Genomic DNA, 22,123 nt, shown 5'->3' on the forward strand with positions numbered 1-22,123 from the left:
CAGAGATGGAGATTACGGTTACGCAAGGGCTTAACTACACGGACTTCTGCTCACCAAGGCTGACATGGCTACAGCTGCTGAGTGCCAGAAAGGCTAAAAGCCCCAGATACGGCACCATTCCTTGGGGGCCACCAGCCAGTGGGTTGACTACAATGGGCGACTTTCTCCATGGAAAAGAGAGTGGATACTTATTCTGGTTATGAATTTGCGTTTCCTGCATGTAATGCTTCTGCCAAGACTACCATGTGGACTTACAGAATGCTTTATTTGCAAGATAGTATTCCACACGGCATTGCTTCTGACCAAGGAACTCACTTCACAGCCAGAGACATGTGGCCCATGGTCATGGAGTTATAAATACCAGCTAAGGCCACGTGACCAGTTGCAGAAATGAGGATTATAATTGATATGAGTGTTTCTGTCGTATTTGTCAAGAATGTGTTTGCACAGATACATTCACAGAGGTCTCACCGCGCTCCCCGTCAACCTGAAGCAGCTGGCCTGACAAAAAGATGAAATGGCCTTTTGAAGACAACGTTACAACTTTCATTAGTTGGCCAAAGCCTGTAGGGTTCTTCGGAAGGTGGAAAATGCTTTGACTCTACATCACGTACCTGTTACAGTTTCTCCAGTAGCCAGGATCCACAAGTCCAGGAATCAAGGGTGCAAAGGGGGACTAGTTCTACTCACCGGCACCCTAGTGACCCCTTAGGAAAATTTTTACTTCCTGTTTCTGTGATCTCGAGTTCTGCTGGCCTAGAAATTTTTGTTACCAGAGGAAGGGAGCACTCCTGCTGGGAACCACAGCAGACATTCTATTCAATTGAAATCTCTGACTTCCCCCTGGCCGCTTTGGGTTTCTGATGCCCTTCCGCTAACAGGAATAACGTGTCAGGAGAGGTGACTGATCCAGATTACTTTGGAGAGAATGGTTTGCTTCTTCACAGTTGGAGGAAGGAAAGATTATGTCTGGAGGGCGGAGATCCTTTAGCATGTCCCTTGGTGCTACTGTGCCCTGTGATTAAAGTCAGTGGGAAACTACAACAGCCTAACCCAGGCAGGGAGACAAAGGGCACAGACCCTTTGGGAATGAAGCTATGGGTCACTCCTCCAGGAAAAAAAAAAAAAAAAAAAAAAAATTCAAGACCTGCTGAGGTGATAACTGAAGGTGAAGGAAATACAGAATGGGTAGTAGAAGAAGGTAATTATACATTCCAGCTAAGGCCACATGACTAGCTGCAGAAATAAGGATTATAATTGACATGAGTATTTTGTCATACTTTTTTAAGAATGCATTTATGAAGATACTTGTGTTTTCTCTCCTCTGTTCCTTTAGCATGTAATGTACTGTCAATTAAGAGAATACCAGTGGTTATCATATTTAAATTTAAGATACTAGAAGAATGTCCCTCTATGACATTTAGAATGACTTCCATTCTAAAATTTATAATGTGTTTGCTGCTCTGTGGGGAATAGTATATCATGTTAGGTACAATACAACATTCTAGTGCATTAAACATACAATGCATTCTGTTGTAAATGCAGTAGTTGTATCATGTTAGGTGTGATTATGACCTGGCTATTGTTTCGTTTGGAAATTAAGTATGACATAGGATGTGATGGTGTGTCAGCTTGACAGGGGGTGGAGTTGTGATGGCTGTTGTCAACTACATCTGGAATTAACTGAAACCCAAGCCACTGGATACAACAGTGAGGATTTTTTTGTTTTGTTTTGTTTTGTTTTTTTGGGTTTTTTTTGTTTTTTGTTTTTTGTTTTTTTTTTCTTAATTAAATCATTTGAAGTAGGGAGACACACCCTGATTCTGGGTCTCCCGAAGTGGGAAGATCCACCTTTAATCTAAACTGCACCTTCTGCTGGTGGCCCACATAAATGACATGGAAGAAGGAAGCTCTCTCTCTCTCTCTCTGCCTACTTGCTGTTGCTCTCACTCTCACTGGCAAGTCCATTCTTTTACTGGCATTAGAGCCTACTTCTGTGGGATTCCACTATAGGCCAGCTAAGACATCCATCCTCCTGGACTGAACAACACTGGGTTCTTTGACCTTCAGTAGGTAGACAGCCATTGTTGTGCCAGCTGGACCACAGTCTGTAAGCCATTCTAATAAATCCCATACATAATATACACATATAATGCACATATAATAACATAATACTATATTTTATCTAATATATGTATATAATGTAGTATTATATGTATATTCATTTTATAAGTTCTGTTCCTCCGGAGAATTCTGACTAATACAGTCTGTCAGGTCTTATTTTCTATGATTCTCAGTGGGGAAGTATAGGGTGCTGCCTTTTGGGGGTGACAAGAGTGGGAAGAGGGATGTGGGAGGCAGGCATGGCATCTTAAACTCTGCATGTCAGTTTTCCACATGAACTCCACCTTTTCAAGAAACCCACCAGCCTCTCAGGAGCTCAAACCGAGAAAGTAAGCATCACCTCCCCCCTGTCCTCTCCACCCTGCCCCGAGCCAATCAGTCACCAGACTAAATATCTTCAGAGCCACAATCTACAACAGCCAGACCATGCCTGGGCCTTTTCCAGTTTCCTTCTAGTAATGCTGAAGAGGGCAGAGCTGTGCCTCCCATGCTTGACATTTGGAAGATTCCCACTGTGGCCAGAGGTCAACCTTCTCCCCAGCACAGATGAGCCCTCTCTGATGTGCGCCATCAGCAGAGGCCTCTGATGCCTACAGGAGGGAATCGAATCACCTTGATGCTTGCCTCTTTTACATCCACATCCAGCCAATGGTCTTGTCTCTTACTGGAGATGGAGAAGGGCCTCGTTCCTGCTGTTCCCTGGTGCCCAGTACAGTGCCTCCTGGTAAATGCAGGTCTTCAGAGAGTAAGTGATACCGGAGACATCGCTGAGAGCAGGTCTAGAGTTAGGCCACCATGATCGATGTGACCTGGGGAAAAAAAAAGCTCATAAACTTTATTTATTCACTCGTTTGTTCAGGCATGAGTGTACATAAAGGCCAGAAAGGGGCATCTGGTCCCTGAGAGCTGTAGGTTATAGGTTTTTATGGGATGCCTGGCTTCTTACATGGGCACTGGGATTTGAACTCCTGTCCTCACAGTTGTGCAGCAAGCACCCCTAACCAACCCCAACACTGAATTTTCAAGCTGAAAAAAAAAAAAAAAAAAAACTTTAATGTTGATTTTGCCCTCCCCCTTTTTCCTTGCTTGCTATTTTTGGGAAGAGAGTTGAGTCTGTAATCTCAAGTTGTTCTCACACTTAGTGCAATCCTCCTGCCTCAGTGGCCTAAGTACTGAGGATACCAGGTCTGGGCCACCATGCTTAGCTTGTGTTGTTTTAAAAATCTGTATTCTCTATTTTTATTTTTATTATTTGATGTGTATGGGGCTTTGCCTTGTGCCTGCAGAGGTCAGAAGAGGGCAGCAAATCCCCCTGCAATTGGAGTGAGCTGCCAAGTAGGTACTGAGGACTGAATCCTGGTCCTCCGGCAGACACCCGGTGCTGTTGCCACTTAGGCCTTGTTGTTTGCTTGACACCCAGTGACCGTGTATATTGGTGGAGGTGCAGTGGAATGATTTATACGTGCACACAATGTGTTGTGAAATACCCAACCCAATATCATTAACCATAGACATCCTACCAAGCAATACACAAGGAGAACCCAATTCCCCTGCCTAGCTGGAACTTTGAACCCACTGACCCCCTTTCCCTTTCTCCTGGCCCTTTCAGCATCTAGTAACCACCCCGTTAAGGCACATGACTCACAAAGACAGATGGCTGGTGAACCTGAGCCGCAGAATGATTCCTAGAATTTGGGCTGGTCCTCTGAGTTATGGCAAGCTGCCACCCTCCTCCCTATGTGGTAGGTTCAGCGGAATAAACTTTCAGCCTGAGGAAGACAGTTTCAGGAAATATATGCTTGCTACAGTCTAAGACAGACTTTATAAAATACATCTAGTTTCAAGTTTTAGATTGAAAACAAGAGGGATAATTTTTTACTTCCTGGGAGAGTTTTCAAAGTGACTCATTTCCAAAACATGTCATAATCAGAGTGGCCACGAGGTGGCAGGCTTTATCGGTGTTACAATTGTCTAGGGGTGGGGACGGGGGGAGGGGGGAAGAGAGAGAGAGAGAGAGAGAGAGAGAGAGAGAGAGAGAGAGAGATGAACACATTGGATCATTCCCAACTGCATAGACATCCCATCTCTGAGATGTGAAAGACGGGGTACTTGAAAAAACAAACAAACAAACAAACAAACAAACAACCAGTGTTGGTTGCCGGTTACTGATCTCTCTGCACCCTCCTCTTTTTCCAATGCTTTTTAAACGCCTCTACTGACCTGTAAGGAAGTCCTGTGGAGACTGTGGCCATGGAACTTACCATCTTAGAGGAAAATGGACATTGAATAAGCAGTTTAATTACAGCGGCTGTGAGCAGTGCTAACAGAAATCAGGAGGTGAAAACTCAAGCTGATAGCTGAAAATTGAGTTAACCAGGTAAAGGAGGGTGGAGGAAAAGGTAAAAAGTTCTAGAAAGAGGGGACAGCCTGCAGGAATCACCTAGAGGGAAGAATGAGAAACAGTGCCTGTAGCTGTGAGGGATTATGTGGAAGGAAAGGTGGTCAGAGGCAATGGAGCTTGGAGCTGTGCCAGGAGGAAGCAGGGAGCATACCATGGCAGCCTTTCTCAGCCATTTGGGGAAATTTAGAGTGACATCTAAGGTGATTATGAGCCTTACTATGTGTATACACACTATGTGTGTGTGTGTGTGTGTGTCTGTGTGTACACATGCAGGGCCTATGCCTTTACTTCAAGCACTGTGGAGGCAGAGACAGGCAGGGCCCTGTGATTTCAAGGCCAGCCTGGTTTACATTGCAAGCTCTGAGCAAAGTGATACCCTGTCTCCAAAATTATATATATAAAAAAAAAAGCCAGGCAGTGGTGTCACAGGCCTTTAATCTCAGCACTCTGGAGGCAGAGGCAGGGCAGACCTCTGAGTTTGAAGCTAGCCAGGTCCTCAGAGCAACTTCTAGTATAGCCAGGGATACACAGAAAAACAACAACAACAACAAAAAAAACACTTGTCTTGAAAACAAACAGAAGAAGAAAAAGAACAGTGAAGGAAGGAAGGACGGTAGAGAGGGAAATTATTTAACTTTTATTTAGTTGACACAGTGAAGCATTGTAGTATGGGAATGTTCCAGATCACATGATAAATCCCTACTGATGCACCAGCCTGGTCCATTTCCGTCCATTCTGCAAATATTTCTTTCTTCTGTTTTGCGGTCCACACACTTCAGGTGGAGAGAACAGAGGAATGCTCAGCACTGTGCAGAAAACAAAGTAAAGAATTTGGAATGTGTAACCCTGCCAAAGAGTTAACTAAATCGATGCTGGAAGGAAGGAGGTGTGAGCTAGCTGTGCAACCTCACAGTGAGGGGACAATTTTTAAACATCTTGGCTGACAGGGTGATGTAACCTAGGCCTCTCCATAGGGGGCAAAAAAGATAATAAAGGTCTAAACATTATCTTTCAGGATGTGTCTGTGGTGTTTGGTGTGGGGTGTTAGCATTTTTCAGTCAAGCACTGGAAGCTGGGAGTCGTGGGTGGGGCTCAGCTCTCTTTGATGGCTGGTTCCTCTGAGAACAATAAATAGCTTCTCAGAGACGAGAAGGCAGGCATCCGTATTTCCACTTGGCTGCCTTTTTGCAACAGCTCACTCCACCCACAGACTACACAAAGGAGGGTGGGCCAGGAAAGCAGACAGTGGGCTGCAGGCCAGTCAGCTAAGCGACTGTCTGCCCAGCATACACCAGGAAAGGAATCCATCCGAAATGTGTTTTTAAAGAAAGGAATGTTGAAAGAGCATTTCTGACCAGAAAGAAGAAACTGCTTAATATGAACACCCGCTGGTGGTGTGGGGAGCCAGGGAAGCTCGCTCTTCCCCATCTGCCTCATACACAACACAGCATTTATCGCTTCACCTCCTTACACTTAAGAAAATTCATTTTGTTTGCAGTTTGAACTCCTTTTCTCTCAAAGCTGGGTTTTTCTTGGCAGAGCAAATAAAGTGATGTAGGTTCCACTTCTCTTTCTCCTTATGTGGAGCCGCAGGTTGAGACGGTGTACAGAGGCTGTCCTGGTTAGCAGCTTGCCACAGCCTAGAGTCACCTGAGAGGAAAGCCTCCAGTCAGGAATGGCCTAGACCAGAAAGCCCCATGGGCATTTCTGAGAGAAGATCGTCTTGACTTTGAACTGATACAGAAGCACCATCCTCAGGATAGCAGGGATGGTCAGAGGCAGTGTAAGAAAAGGAGCTCAGCGCCAAAGAGGTCCAGCAAGCAGTGTCCCCCTCAGTTTCTGCTTCAGGTGACTGCCCTGGCTTCTCTGGACGGTAGACTAACCTAGGGGCTGAAGTAAGGCCTTTCCCACCTGAAGCTGCTCTGGGTCACAGTGTTTTATCACAGGGACCGAGAGCAAACAGAAAGTGTTCTCTCTCGAGGGCAGGCGTGTAGCTCGGCGGTATAGTGCTTTGCCTAGTGTACACAAGGAGCCAGATTTAGTCCTTGGCGGGGCGAGAAAACAAAAGTCTGTGCTGTAGCCAACCTCTGATACCTATCTTCAAGTGAATTTCCACCCTGGAAATTAAAAATAAAGAACTCGCCCCACCCTGAAGGTAGGACATTTTATGGCACCAGAACAGGCCTACATGTCTCTACACGTCCCTAGAGATAGACTGGTAGAGAGGCAGGGTACAAGTCTTCCCTGGGTGGTACTGAATGTTCTGACAGCGTCTACGGTGCGGAAAAATCACAGCTATGTTCCTTTCAGGGCATGGGTGGGGGAGGGTAAGAATAGAACCAGTCTCCTCTCGTGTTATCGGCACAGAATGAGGTCATGTGTGTGAAGCACTCGGCATATGTAATAAGCCTCTCGGTGAAGCTCAGCTATTTTTATTCATTCTGTCGTATGCCCAGGAGGCAAAGCACAGGAAAATGGCCAGTCTGTCAGGACTTTGTTTTCAGGAAAAGGCTTCAGACTCTTATCTCAGTCTAGATGTCCTCACACTGTAGTTTGGGGCTGGATTATCACCTAAAGGCTTGGTGTCCAGCCCAAAGCACAACCTTCAGAAGTGACCTTCAGGGACCTTCAGAAGTGGGACCTAGTGAAAGGAAATTAGGCCGTTAGAAATGTGTCTTTGTGGCTGGAGAGATGGCTCAGTGGTTAAGAGCACTGTCTGCTCTTCCAAAGGATGGGGCTCAATTGCCAGCACCCACAGGGCAGCTCACAACTGTCTGTAATGCCAGTTCCAAGGGATCTGACACCTTCACGCTAATGCCCTTAAAATAAAATAAATTAATTATTTTTTTAAATTAAAAAAAGAAATGTGTCTTTGAAGGTCTATTGAGACCCTGATCCCTTCCTCTTTCTTCTCCCCAGCCTATCTTCTGCTGCGTGTGTGTCTCCTCCCTGTCTCTCTGTCTCTTTCTCTCTCTCTCTCTCTCTCTCTCTCTCTCTCTCAGCTTCTTAGATTCCATGAAGTAATTTTTTTTTCCATGTATTCCCACTATGACATTCTTCACTGGGACTGACCCATTATGGACCGAAACACACTAACCTGTGAGTCAAGATACACTTTTCCTTATTAGAAGCTGATTCTTGTGGACATTTTGCTGCAGTTAGGGAAGGCTGATGAGCACAGTCCACAGCACCGCTGATGCCAACTGCCCTGGGGTACTGTGAGGTTCAATAATCTAACCCCCCCACACACACACATACATACATACATACATACATACATCCACCATCTACTTTTGAAGGAAGAAGGAAATGTTTTCTACTAACTTTTATTTTAAAAGAATGCTGAACAAATCCTCTCATTTCTTGAACAGTTTTTATGTGATTTTCCCAGATGTGCTACACGGCATTAAAACACCAAGTCATGGCAACGGTAAAGTCAAGCCCATGGGCCAAGTCAAAGTCTGTCTGGGAATATCACAAAATTCTTGCAGACGATCGTCTTGGAGACTGTTGTTCAATGGAAAATGGTTTAGAGTGTCACTGAGTGACTGCATACTTTCCTACTTTGATCCTGCCTTAACAAATATGTCTGCATGCGGGTGAGGTCTGGGGTTTTATTTGCAAAAATGAAAATTGATGTTATTGAGGTATGAGCACTTTTGCCAAGTATTTCAACGTCTGAAGCCTAAGTAAAGCCATTTAGAAGGTTTGTCAGATGAGGAAGGCAGGAAAAGGCGAATAAAGGGTAAGTTATAAAATGGAGGATTGTATGTCCCATGGTAAATAACTGTTCAGAATGACATGCCATGAAAAGTGGGTAAAACAAGTTGTCACAGTTTTGCTTCTGTTGTCCTCTACACACAACAACAACAAAAACAGAACCAGCTGCAGCCAGAAACAGCTTATGAACTAAGCGACATAAGCCACATACCAGACACAAAATTTCAGAAGAGCAATATGAGTGTGTGAGGCCGCTGGGGAACCTCTTTCACCATCAACCGCAGCGGCTAGAGGAAGACTGATTCGGGGAGTGAAAGATGCCTGAACTGTAGATGAGGTCTTGAAAATAAGACAGAGAGAGGAAGGAGGTAGGCAGAGTTCGCAATATGCAGCCAGTCGGGAGATTTATTATCTGGCCTGGACTCTCCATTTCACAAATGAGTAGGTTCAACCCACAAGGGGTTAAGCTGGCTCAAGTTTACAGCTGTCGGCTGCCACTAGATTGTACTCATCTATCGCTGAGGGAGTCTGTTTCCCACAGCTTGCCTACTTTGGCAATAGGCATGAGTGTGCAGCTCTATCTACTGTATGCCCACCTTGACTCCTACAAGTGGCCCCTGCAGAACCATATGGTAGTTCTGGTCCAGTAACCATAGTTTATTTTCATGAACTGTAGCATGTTACTCAGGAAGGATGCCATGGTGCAATTTGTAGAAAAATAGATAGAACAGTAGACAATCATGTTAAGTGAAGAAAGCCAGACTTAGAAAGACCAACTTCTGTTTTGTCTCATTTGTAAAATCTAGATTAAAAAAAAAAAAACATAAAAATAGAAGGTACATTTGAGAGGAGACAGGGCAAGAAAAATAATATGGGGGCTGGAGAGATGGCTCAGAGGTTAAGAGCACTGCCTGCTCTTCCAGAGGTCCTGAGTTCAATTCCCAGCACCCACATGGTGGCTCACAACCATCTATAATAAGATCTAGTGTCTCCTTCTGGCATGCAAGTGTATATGCAGATAGAGCATTGTATACATAATAAATAAATAAAATATATATTAAAAAATAATATGGAGTAGATATGATTAAAGTATAGGGAGCCTATTATTTTCTACACTTAATAAACCAATTGTTAAAAATACACCAGTTTTAAGCCTGATTTTCAATACCCTGAAAGCCTCTCTGTGCCTTCATGTTTCTCATGTTAGTTCTGGAGATTAGCCAGCAAGGTGGCATTAGTGTGAGCACATGCATGAAATGTTTTTAAGAGAGCTTGGGGAGCTCTGTTCCAAGGTGAGCCCTCTATGTGGTATGCAAATGGACCTAGGCCACATTCTGCATTCACTGTTCTAGCTTGGCCATAATACACTCACTGTGGCTGTGGCCTTGCACACTAGGAATCCGGAGCTTGTTTTTCTAGCAAGGGTGGTAGAGGCTTGCTCTATTGTCTTCTGTCTCACTCCTCTCTCAGGACTATTCTTTCTGGAATAATGAGCAGAGCTTTTTCTTGTTTATCTAAATGCCCATGAGCTTATTGTACATGGTGAGACTAGAAGGGCCAGTACCTAAGGAGCTTGGAGGCTGGGGATAAAACCTCTGGTCCGCAGGAGCCCCGAGCAGCTTGAGAATAACTCAAGGATGCACTAATCGCTTTCTGCAAACCAGTGGGCATTATTTTTGTAACCAGCATAAATGATACCCTGGGTTTTTTATGCCCCCGGAGGAATTCCTGCTGGCCATGCCAGTTGGAAATTTACGTTCTAAAAAAGGTAACGTGAGGCCGCCTCCAGATATTTAAAGTACACATGCTCAGGTGTCTGTAGAGTGTCTGCCTAGCAGTTTTGTGAGGTTTAACTCAGTCTGCTTTTGTGGTAGTTTTTCTTATTACACATCAGCACATACTCATTTGATTTATGAACTTACAAGCTGGGAGATGCCACTGAGTGGAAAGAGGTTTGCCTGATGTTCACAAAGCCCCAATTCCATCCCTAACACTGTATAAAGCTAGGTGTTATGTCCCTTGCTGGAATCCTGGCACTCAAGAGTAGGCAGGAGGATCCCAAATTCAAGGCTATTCTCAGTGGATAAAAGCCTGGGATACATGATAATCTATAATAAATAGACATCAACTAAAAAGCTATGAAAAGCAAATTAAAGGGGCCACTGAGAGTCCAAATATCTGCTTGTTAACTCTGGCATAGAATCTTACAGGCTTCCTTTTGCATGTATGCAAACGTTCATACTCACATATTAACTTATGCATCTTGGATACCTTTCTGTGTTATGAGGTGATATCACACAAGGCTTAGCTAACCTTTTCAGAACTGTATCTTTTTTGACTGATAATAGTTGGAGGCAGCACTGACCTGTTCCTATGGGGACAGTGTTGAGCTACACACGTTTTAAAGATATTCCAGGAGGCCTGAGTTTGTGTTACTTTGTGTTAACAGAGCATGTGCTGGATAGAGAGGCCAAGAGAACAGTGATAAAGCAGGCTATCAGAGTCTCAGGTGAAAATCCTGGAATAGTGCTCAAGGTCAGATCAGTGCCATAGAAAGAACTCAAGAGCAACAGACAGACAGAGAGGCTGCAGATCTGAAGAAATGTCACACACATTGTCCCTAGTGTAATTTCTGAATAACAGACTCGAGCATAAATTACTGCAGCAGATGCCATATTTCACACACATTGCCATAGCCCATTGTTGGAGTAGAAATATTGTAGTTACACAGCAACAGTTTGGAATTGTCCACTGGAGAGTACTCAGACACAGAGATAGCTGATGGATGGATGGATGGATAGATTATTGACAGATTGATTAGTTTTTATCATCATAGATAATAGGTGATTACCAAAAAAATAGTTTGTAATATTTCAATCTGATTTCACGTGTGTGAGAGAATGTGAGTGTGGGGGAGTATGAATGTGTGAGAGGAATGAGAATGTGAGAAGAATGTAAAAGCGTGAATGACTGTTGATGAGTGAGTGTGTATGTAAGTTTCTTACAGAGTGGGAACGTGCGAGTGTAAGAAAGTATGAATGTGTGTGAGTAAGTGCATGTGTGTGTGTGTGTAAGCCAGAGGGCTACCTTCGATGGTGGGTTTTAGGAGCTATCCACCTTGTTTTTTTTTTTTTGTTTGTTTGTTTGTTTGTTTGTTTTTTAAGAATCTCTTACCTCACCAATGTTGATCACCCAGTGATCAGTCTGTCTGTCCTTCTGCCTTCACCTTCCTGCTGCTGGGATTGTAAGCATCACCTGCTATCACAGCTGGCTTTGTTGTTTGTTTGTTTGTTTTGTCAACATGGATTCTGGGGATGAGCTCCTGGCCCTTGAGTTTGCCAGCTAAGCTCTTTACCAGCCCTTTTCCAACCTGCTTTCAGTGGTGGCACACACCTTTGATCCCAACACTCGGAGGCAGAGGCAGGAGGATCTCGTGAGTGTGAGGTCAGCCTTGTCTACAGAGGGAGTTCCAGGATGGCTAGCCTACACAGAGAAACTCTGCCTCAGGAAAACACACACACACACACACACACACACACAACTGTGTTTACTTCGAAGTTTCTTAGTTTGCATATTTGGTTTTCTAGGAGTTTTCATACTTATTAACTTCTTTCTTCCTTAAAAAAAAAAAAAAAGTAACTGTGGCAGACAGCTTCAACATGTTTTCTGCAGCTGTCCGTTTCCAAGATTTTAAGCTCCGTCCATATAAAACCATTCCCAGCAGATCACAGAGTAATTATTTTCTGACACATTCTTAAATGGAGACTTAGAGTAAACACAGTCCCTCTGCAAATGCCCGAATTGCAGACTAGCAAGCACACGAGTTTTTATCTCCTCTGATACTTGGCACAGCTCCTTGCATTTGGTAGAAAGCAGCCAATTAATTCTTGATGTGAATGTTGAAAGCAGATGTTTAATTGCATCTTTTGATTTTGATTTTATGTCATCTTAAAAATAGTGTCCAAGGCTGAAAGGCTGGGTTTATGTAAATGGTCCTTCCTACTGTCTTGAGGCTCCAGCTACTCCAGAATAAGCTAACCACTCTGGCCTTGGGTTGTTCACCTACGACAGAGCTAACAGCAGTGTTTGCCTCACAGGGGAGGTAGAGGACTTAACAGAGTACACACCCACCAAATACTCCTCAAGTTTTATTCTTGTTGGTTTAATCATCACTGTTGGGATTCAGACCCAGGTGCCCATTTAAAGCAAACCTGGCCCCCAGACTCTCCCAGAACCTCTCAGTCCCTGCTTGTTACAGGGCATGGCTAGCATACCCCACTCTCTGTCCTGAGCTTTTCAGCCCAGGTACTAGGATTCCCTCTCCTCCAGAAGCTCTTCCCTATATAATCTAGACAATTTAGTTCTCTCTCTCTCTCTCTCTCTCTCTCTCTCTCTCTCTCCCTCTCTCTCCCTCTCTCTCCCTCTCTCCCTCCCTCTCCTTTCATCTCTTCTCTTCCCCTCTCTTTCTGTGCACACCAGCTTTCTCTCTCTGCCCTCACCCCCCTTGCTCTTCTGTCTCCCACTGCATTACGTCTTCCCTGGGCCCCATTCCTTGGGACTAGTGAACCTTCCCAAGAACCACCCCCCAGCAAATCTGTACTTATATACTCTAATTTGGCTTGAATTGGCTCATTTCATCAGCAGAAATAACCTATCAGTCACCGTCTCGTGGGTCAGAGAAATGGTGACCATGTACTTGGAGCACTGTCATAGTCCTCCTCCTGTGGTTCAATTGCCTCCCATCAGCTTCTACACGGTTTAGTGTGGACTTCAGCGGAACAGGGGGTCTTGCTTTTCTTTACTTGATTTCCACTAATAAGCTGATTTCATCATACCATGCACGTTTTTGTTTGCCGTGTGTGGCTGTGTGGGTTTGTGGAGTGGGGTGGCCATGTTTAGCAGGTTATACAAGCGAGTTAAAGGCGCTGTTTCTTGATCAGATTTGCATCAGTTTGATTTGTTTTGGTAGGATGGAATCCATGCCTTTCCCTTATGAGCATTTATGATCAAGTCTGTGTGACAGACACTAAGTGAGACAAGAAGAGCCAGCTGAGGACTTGGGAGGGGCTGGTTCTCCAAGTTTCAGGGTTCTCTTCTGTAAAAGGAAGTATTAGCCCCTTCACGCTAACGTGGCTATGAGGATTAAAAGGAGCCTGGGGCCTCATGATGGTGCCATCTAAAATGCTCAGTGTTGTCCTCTGAGCTGAGACTGCGCTGTCTGAGACTCATCTGAAGAACATAGTGCAACGCCCGGCATGCCAGAAGGGTTAGCTATTAATGACTGTTCTCACTACAGATAGGCAGGGGTGGCTCTCGACAGCGTGGGGAAGGAGAGAACTCTAACTCCGAGGTCCTCAAGTCCCTTCAGGGTAGGACTTTGAATCTGGTCAGTGTGGCTTCAGAGCTCATGATAGTTTCTCAGGGCATGGCCTTTTCCACAAAGTATCCATTCGTGTGTCAGTCTTGTTTCTCTCTGTCAGGCACTCATCTTTTTTCTCCTGTCAGGACATTTCCTTCTTTAAATGCCTGGCTTAGGCCAGTTAGCATATGTCCCTGCTCCGAAGACCTCCTCAGATCTTGAGACTCTTTCTGGCTATCTTTCTGTAAACCCCCTTGGCAGTCACTGTACAGACGTTCAGCGAAGAAATTCTCTAGACTCTCCGCATCATGTCCACTCTGGAGTCTCCAACAGGCATAAGTACATATGGAACCAACGGATGATTATGTTATAAAGCACGATTTACTCTTTGCCTGTGACTTGTAGAGGACAGGACTCACCATTGTTACCTGGTCACTTGCCTTAGGTTAGAGGCACCCTGGTTCCTGTTTCTGGGAGGTGCCAACTCCTTTGTTTGTGCCCACGTCCAAGCCTTGGGGCACTCTAAGAGTAAGCTAGGCCAAATATAGGATGTTTCAGACTTCTACTCACAGGAACAGAAACACACATACACATACTCATATTAGCTGGGCATGGTGGTACACACTTGTATTCCCAGCATGAGGGGAGGCAGAGGCAAAAGGGTCTCTGTGAGTTTGAGGCCAGCCTGGGACAAGTCCAGGACAGCCAGGGATACATAGAGAAATCCTGTCTCGAAAACCTTGAACTAGTGCTCCCTGAATCCTGGCCTTTTCCATGATTCTCTAGGTCAGAAGTATCAGTCTGAAAGAAAAACGAAAAAAAAAAAACCTGAAATAAGCTGATGTGTTAGGATGCTCAGAGCTGATCAAACCAAGTTCATTGTGATGCTCTTATTCCAGCTTTCAATGGTACCTTTGCTGTGACAATTGTTCTTAACTCCCACCTCCCATCCCTCACTTCTTCCCACTCCACCAGAGTTGTTTAGTGGTTACAAGAGAAAAGAAGGGCCTTTGGTTGAAGCCACTTAGACAGTGGCTCCACAGGACTCCAAATGTGCTTTTCCCCACCTCATGGGACATGCTCAGCACCCAGCAGATCTGGCCATATTTTAAATCTCTGGGCAGCCCGTTGCTTAGGCTATGCAAGACCACTAGTACAAATGGACATTTTAAATCCAACCATTTGAACTGTAATCCTTTTGAGTAATTCGTTTCCTGTTTTATGAGGTTTGCATAGAAGAGGGGGTGGAAATATGCAGAAATGTTTTCCAGGGCATTTCCTTCCTTCCGCCCCCAGTCTGCTAAAGATACAGCACGCCGATCATGGTGGCGGCTGAGTTATCCTCCAGTGATAGGCTTTAGTTCCCTGGTAGGAATGACCTCTTACCCTTTCTGCCACTGCCCTGCAACAAGTGCTGGACCCACAAAAGGTGTGTGGTGTTTTAGCTGGTTGTAAGCTCTGCAGACTTCATGTGTCCAGGTCTCCTAAGGAGACCTCAACCTCCATTTTCTTTTCCTTTTGCCATTTTTTTAACCTCTGAAATTAATCCTCTTTTCTTTCTTTCTTTTTTTCTCTCTTTTTTTAGCTGTCCTTATTTTATGTGTACAGGTGTTTTGCCTGCATGTATGTGTGCTTGGTGCCTATGGAAGTCAGAAGAGGGCATTGGATACCCTGTAGCTGGAGTACAGGTGCTTATGAGCCACCATGTAGGTGCTGGGAACTGAAACTGGGCCTTCTGCAACAGAAACAAGTGCCCTAACCCATCTTACCAGCCCCTAAAACCAATCTTTTGATGGTTGCCCAAGACTTTCATACTGCGAAATGAAATTGCCTGTGTGTTTATGCTTAACAGTCTCTCTTAAAGAGATCTCACCCTGTTGGGATATCTTCCTCAATTGTTTCAATCACAAATTTTTCTATCCCTTCTGACACCGAGATCTAAGTCGTGAGGTCATTCCCGATACATCCCATTCTACGGCTTTTATCCAATCAGTTGCAAATCCCTGCCTGTCTCACAGGTTCCCACACCCTCTAGTGCCCATTCCTAGGCACCTCTTTCCTTGTAGTACCTCAGCAATGTCTCAGATTCTCTCTCTCTACACCTCCCATTCTGGTACTGTCTGCTCCTGCCCTAAAGATGGGTGCTGGTCCCATTCCCCAGAGTGAGGTCGGTTCCCACCTTGCACCATGTCACTGCTCTCTGTGTCTGTGACTCCTCTCTCCGGTCTCATTCTGCAAACAGTGGATGCCATCTCCCATACTGTTGCACTCTTTCTCTACCCACTAGGTGCTCGGGTCACCACAGTGAATTCGGCAGAGTACGCCTTGGGCGGTCCCGGTGTGGTGCTCAGTTCTCCCAGCAAGCACAGAGAACTGCCTGTTCCCAAAAGGCCCCTCCCGCCCCTCCTTTTCCAGCTGTGCAAGCTTCTCACCGCCTGTTCAAGGCTGCCCTCGTCCTCTTCAGCCCACCCTTTGAGAATTTCACTTTTTGTCATGAGAACTTGGTCAGCTATTCCTGGGTGTTTTCACGGTCATTAGTTTCCACTCTTGAATCAGAATGCTATTTCCTTGAAGTCCACAGGTTTTTATTTGCTGCGCTAACGCTCTCCGGTGTTGGGTGTGTCGTGTTCGTGGTTGCTGTGGCAGGATTCACAACAGCTAGTCTGAACCTACAATTATGTGTCATTAGAAAGAATTGAAATAATACACCTAATGTAATGAAGCATTGCATGAAATGCTTTATGCGCATTTTATTATCTAATTACCCCATGCTAAGTACACAGCTACATGGCGTGTTTAGCTGGTCACCTGCTGTGTGTCTCGGGATGTGACTTTACTAATCTGCCATTGAGTTTGTTACTCTAACAATAAATAGGATTATTGTTTTGGCTCATATCTTTTTAACTTTGAGCTCGTGACAGTTTGGAGCCCCATTGCTTTGGTCTAACGGTGGCACATCTTAGCGGTCATAATGACTCGCCTTGGTGGCAGAACGCAATGGGGCAAAGCCATTTTCCCCATGTCTAGGAAGCCATAAAAATGACAGAGGAAGGGGATGGAGGTTTAATTCTCCTCATTCCACGGCACCAATGACCAGAAAAGAGAGACCCAACTGGTTCTTACTGCTTAGGGGTTCCAATCTCATGAACTGGGGTGTAACCCTGTAGTAAGTGGGCCTTTCTCGACATTGTGTATCTAAACTATCTGCGAAATATGAAGCTGAGTGCCTGCTTTTTGGCACTTTTCATTGCTAATGCTGTATGTCCCTTCAGCATCAATTCACTTGTGTTTCGAGAATCCACAGTGTACTATGCACAGATTTTTTTCCCCTCTGAGAATATGAAACAAATACAGCACTGTCCCTTTCCTTGTCAGCATCCAGTGTAATAATAACAGGAAGCCAGGGGTATCAGAGGGGCAGAAAAATAAGGGGGCCAACTACTTCATCAGGAGAAAGTGGGGGAGATTCCTGAGAGTCTATTGTAATTAGAAGCTTCCTGAGGGAGGAGAGATTTCCGTCCAGTTTAAAGGAGAGGGGCGAAGGAGTGGGAGTGTACAGTCCCCTCTTGCAGGCCTGGTGGGCGCAATAAGCCATCCAACAGGGAGCCAGAGCAGGGCTGTGTTTAGGACCCAACACCCAGATATTTTGTATGTGCTAAATTTAAAGTTGTGCTCATGCTGATACTGTTGCAAGATGAAAAAAGAGGCTCTCCACTCCATCAGAAAACTATGTGAATCCCAGAGGACTGAAGCATTTGGATATCTGAGATGGGTGCTTGGATTAAAACCATTTAAAAGCCCACAGGCCGGGGCTCCTAAGCCACAGGGGAACATCCGTTCTAATGACCATGCTTCTGGTTTTTGTCACGATGCAGTTATCAGAACAACTGGCTGATGCTGCTGATAAATAATAACGGCTCTTTTTACTTCAGGAAGAAATTGGGAACTTTCCGATCTTCTTATCAATCACCTAGATAAAAGCACAGGAGAGAAAATAAAAATAAAAACAGAAATAGTCGGATGAGGCCAGACCAAAAGCTAGAAAGCTAAGGGCCTTGAACACTTCAGACTTGTGTCCTATACCCGGAGCGCACACCTTAGCAGAGAAAACAGGTTCTATCTTTCATATAATATCTCTAAGATCCTAAGCTTAAACTTGAAACATATTGCTATATGAGATTTGGGATACTGGCTAAGGCTGTATGCTCTTGTCAACATTTTTGTGCTTTTCAGCCCATTTCTTTTTTTTTCTCCTTTTTTTTTGTATTTTATTATTATTATTATTTACAATTTGTTCACTTTGTATCCCAGTTTTAGCCCCCTCCCTTGTCTCCTTCCAGTACCACCCTCCCTCCCTCCCTCTTTCTCTCCTATGCCTCTCCCCTAGTCCACTGATAGGGAAAGTCCTCCTCCTCTACTGTCTGACCCTAGCCTATCGGGTCCCATCAGGACTGCCTGGATCCTCTTCCTCTGTGGGCTGACTAGGTCACCCAACCAGGGAGAATTGATCAAGGAGCAAGCAACTGAGTTCATATTAGAGACTGTCTTTTCTCCCCTTACTAGGGAACCCACATGCAGACCAAGCTGTCTCCATGGGGTCTGGGGCCTTGCTATGCACAGATCTCCTCTAAAATACTACACCCAGCAGGGGTTGAAGCAGATGCAGAGACTCACAGCTAAACTTTGGACAGATTGTGGGGAGTCTTATGGAAGAAAGGGGAGATAGAAGAACCTGGAGGGGACCGGAGCCCCACAAGGAGACCAACAAAGCCAAAAAAGCTAGGCCCAGGGGGGACTACAGAGACTGATATGTCAGCCCATTTCTTTTTAAAAGCAAGCACCAGTCCCAGGCTTTTTTGGCTGAATTGATAAAACAGCATGCTAAGGCCCCCAGAGATCTTGTGGAAACCCCAGCTTTGAGGCCAAAGAGAATTTCCTCTGATGGAAAACATAATTGTCATTTATTATTTCCTCTTAGGAAAAGCTTTTCTTTCTGTGCCAACCTCACCTCCCCCTTTATCCCCTTCACTCACCAAACACACTCTGATTATTTTTGCCATCTGAGTAGTCACATAAGGTCACTGGGGTATTCACATCTGAAAGCAACAAAGCAGAACCCATGACTGGCAGGCCCCTGGCTGGACTCTAACCTGCCTTGATGCCCCAATCTCTCCTGAAATGACAGTGTGAAGCAGAATGAACGCTATGGGCAACTGACTCTGGTCAACTCTACCTCGGCCGACACCGGTGAATTCAGCTGCTGGGAGCGACTGTGCAATGGCTACATTTGCAGAAGAGATGAGGCCAGAGCGGGTTCCACCTATATCTTCTTCACAGGTACGAGTTTGGTGCACGACAGAGCCCCTTGAACTGCTGAAGTTGCCGCCAACCTGGGGTTCCCATTGCATATAGTAAAGTAAAGCCGGGTGAGAGGGAATCGGCATTGCTCAGGCTCAGGGATAAGTGCTTTTATGTGTATCTGATTCAGGGTCTATGCTTGCATTGCCCAATAGGGCAAGCCACTTGACACATGGAGCAACTTAAATATGATCGCACATCAAGATGAAGTACAATTTAACACTCATTTCTTCAGTCACGCTTGCCTCAGTTTGACTGCTCAGTTGTGACAGGTGGGCCGGAAATGTTCTCATAGTGGGCTGCACAGGAAGGAATGTTTCCATCGTGACGGAGTTCCGTGGCTCACTGCTGCTGTTGGCTGCTCATCACTCTACTTAAGTTTATGATCAGCTCTCTCTGGTTGCTAAAGGCTCCCTCAAGATTTGTTCTTATGAGGTCCAGAAGCTGGGGCCCCAGAGCAAGATTTCTGGAGCATCTAATCTTTGTAGCTTCTATCTCATCATCTGAGATCCTAAGAGGTGCAGGGAAATCTATGGGTTACAGTGGAGAGAACCTCCTCTCTTGTAATGGCCTGGATTCATTGTTGCAGACTGACTCCCAGCCTTCTTCCACTTTGGACCTCAGAAAGCTCCAGCATTGGGGAAGGAGGTTCTTCAGTAAGGTTCAAAGGTCTGGAACAACTTTTAGGAAGCTTGCAAACTTTATTTTCTGGTGCTTGTATTATACAGTGCCTCTCAGGAGAAGTCAGAACCCCTTGTTAGTGTCTGAGCAAAGGCTCTCATAGATTTGTCTGAATCCTGAGTCAATCTGCCTGCAGGTCTGTACTGTATTATACCTATGAGCCAGTGATCTTATACCCCAGCCATTATCCAATGCATTAGCAACAGCTCATATATTTTATCCTTCCTGTCAAATACCTTCTCCATGGCAAGAAGATGCTAATTCTCCAATACAGGTATCTCGTTTGCCTCCTATGACATCCTAAGAAAGGAGTTAATGCTATTTTATTACCTTTGTTTTAGAAATGATATGCATGCCAAGACTTAAAAGGACAAGATGACTCTACTAATGATCTGGGGCTTGTGGTAGCATATTAAAGAGTCAAACTCATTTTTCTGACCCACAATCCAATGCTATCATGCCTTGAACCCTTCCTTGACCAAAACAGTAGATGGTCTGATTGGTGGACAGAGAGACACTCTCCAGCATAGTTGCAGTTGTCAGAGAATCTCTAATGGGTTTTCATGGGACATCCCATAAAATTTTCCATCTTGGGCTATGCTACACAGAATTATCTGTGTGTCCTTCGTGTCATGCCCTATGGCAAAGCGTGAGAAGGGCAAACTGGTAAGATGAATAACAGCTCATTATTCTAGATAAGGAAGGGCTTCATATTCAAATTGCAAGCTGAAGATTCTTTCCAGAAACCACCCCACTTTGGTGGGCCTCTGATGAGCTCGGGTGGCCACATCCTGGGAACATATTATCCTGAGACGGTTGGCCATGCCGTCTCCTCACAGGTCACATCTGAGCCTCAGCCCCTCCCTACAGAGACCCAAGGGTCAAATGAGTGCTTCAGTGTACATGCTCATAACCTTCCCCCCGCCTCCCGCCCGTGAAGCATGACTGACAGCAATGTTTTCCAACCAGGTGTGAGGAAAATAAGGAAGTGGGTGCTTTTGTGAAATGTGCAGATGATATCTCAAGACCTGTAGGGAGGACTGGGCCATCCTGCTAGCATCACCCGTGTATTTCTCTTCCTACTCATCAGCTGTCCTTACTCAATGGTACTTAGAGCCCTGTGCAGCAATTGCAAAGAGCTTGTCCTTGCCTCGGGCCCCATATGCCCTGTGAGCAAAGGGGACTGGCCAAGAAGGTGGGTGGCTTCCTTGTTCCCCTCCCAACCATGGCCCCATGACCCTGGGCTGTTCCAATCACCTTTGCTGCCCACACCCTTGGGTCCCACACTCTCAGGAGAAAAGGTCCATGGCCTTCAGTGTACCCAGGGAGTGTTGTGCAGGGGCTGTAAGGAACCCGCCTACTGCTCTGGCTATTGGTGTCACTGGACACGCTTCCCAGAAGGAGCCGCTCTATGCTCTATGGTCAAGTGTTAAGCTCGTTGGTGTCGCAGCAAGCTGGTACTCGGTGATTTCTGCTAAGTGGGCTGCTGGCAGGCAATGCCCTTCTTGGTTCTTTGAGGCCAAGGAACCCCCCAAAACACTGAGGTATGTGGTACCACACAAGGCGGGAGCCAAATCAGAGTCCCAGACAGTCATATTCGTATTAAGATGGCTTAGCCACCACTGAAATAAGCGGTAAGCCAGGGCTCCTGGAATCTGAAGCCTGGCCAAAAAAGAAAAGCCTAGAAGTGAACTTTCCCTTCTGGAGAGGTGTGACCCTGTCCCTAATGCTGCAGAGGCTTCCTGGGAACCTAGAGAGAATTTCTTGGAGACCCCCCTGTCCTTCTGCAGGGTAGAACAAGCTAGGCCCCAGCCCTCAGCACTGGGCTGGCTCTTCAGGACAGTCTGTGTCACATCTCAAACCTAACAGAATGGGCCAGCAGAGACCCTGGGCTGGGGAGGGGAGGTGGCCTTCTGTGATCGCTCCTTTCTGGAGCTGTAGCCTTTGCAATGCTGACTCTCCATCTCAGGCCCACAAGATGCTTACACCGGCTCCACCTCCCACTGTGACTGAGGTCACTCGGGACCCATCAGGGTGGCCTCACCTACCGTGGAGTCAGAATCTGCTGAGCACATTTCATTCACATTAAACAGCCACACACCAGTGTTTTAAAGATAAAGTGACCTTTCGTTTTACTTTCTTGAAACTTGAGAGGAAGTGAGATACACACAACTGTTTTTTGTTTGTTTGTTGTTGTTTTTAAGAAACACACTAAATGCATGGCTGCAGAGTGGCAGAGATGTATATCTTCATACTGTGGGAGAAAGTGCTTTTTTGGGGGGGGGCAGGGCTGGAACACCTCTTTGTGAGTCTCAAAAAAATAATAAGACTCTTTCCCAAGAGTAGCTTGACTGTGTCTTCTGAAAGCATGAGTTTTTGATCAGAAGCCCTTACTGGAGCTACCATGGGTTGATAGGTTAGGGTCTGTGGGTACTCTGTGAGTCATGTTCATGTTTTCTCTTTCTTCCAAAAGTTCTCCA

At 45.4% G+C, this 22,123-nt stretch overlaps 1 protein-coding gene across 1 annotated transcript in view; it reads left to right on the forward strand.

Moving 5' to 3' along the window:
• Pdgfrl (platelet derived growth factor receptor like) overlaps window positions 1-22,123 on the forward strand; it is a 42,477-nt gene that overhangs the window by 10,724 nt on the left and 9,630 nt on the right. The window contains exon 3 of the mRNA XM_055593612.1: window positions 18,790-18,941. Coding sequence (XP_055449587.1) covers window positions 18,790-18,941 — 152 coding nt within the window. The remainder of the gene's footprint in view (window positions 1-18,789; window positions 18,942-22,123) is intronic.

This window comes from Psammomys obesus, unplaced genomic scaffold, assembly GCF_907164565.1.
Source record: "Psammomys obesus unplaced genomic scaffold, mPsaObe1.curated_primary_1811, whole genome shotgun sequence".
NCBI lineage: Eukaryota > Metazoa > Chordata > Mammalia > Rodentia > Muridae > Psammomys > Psammomys obesus.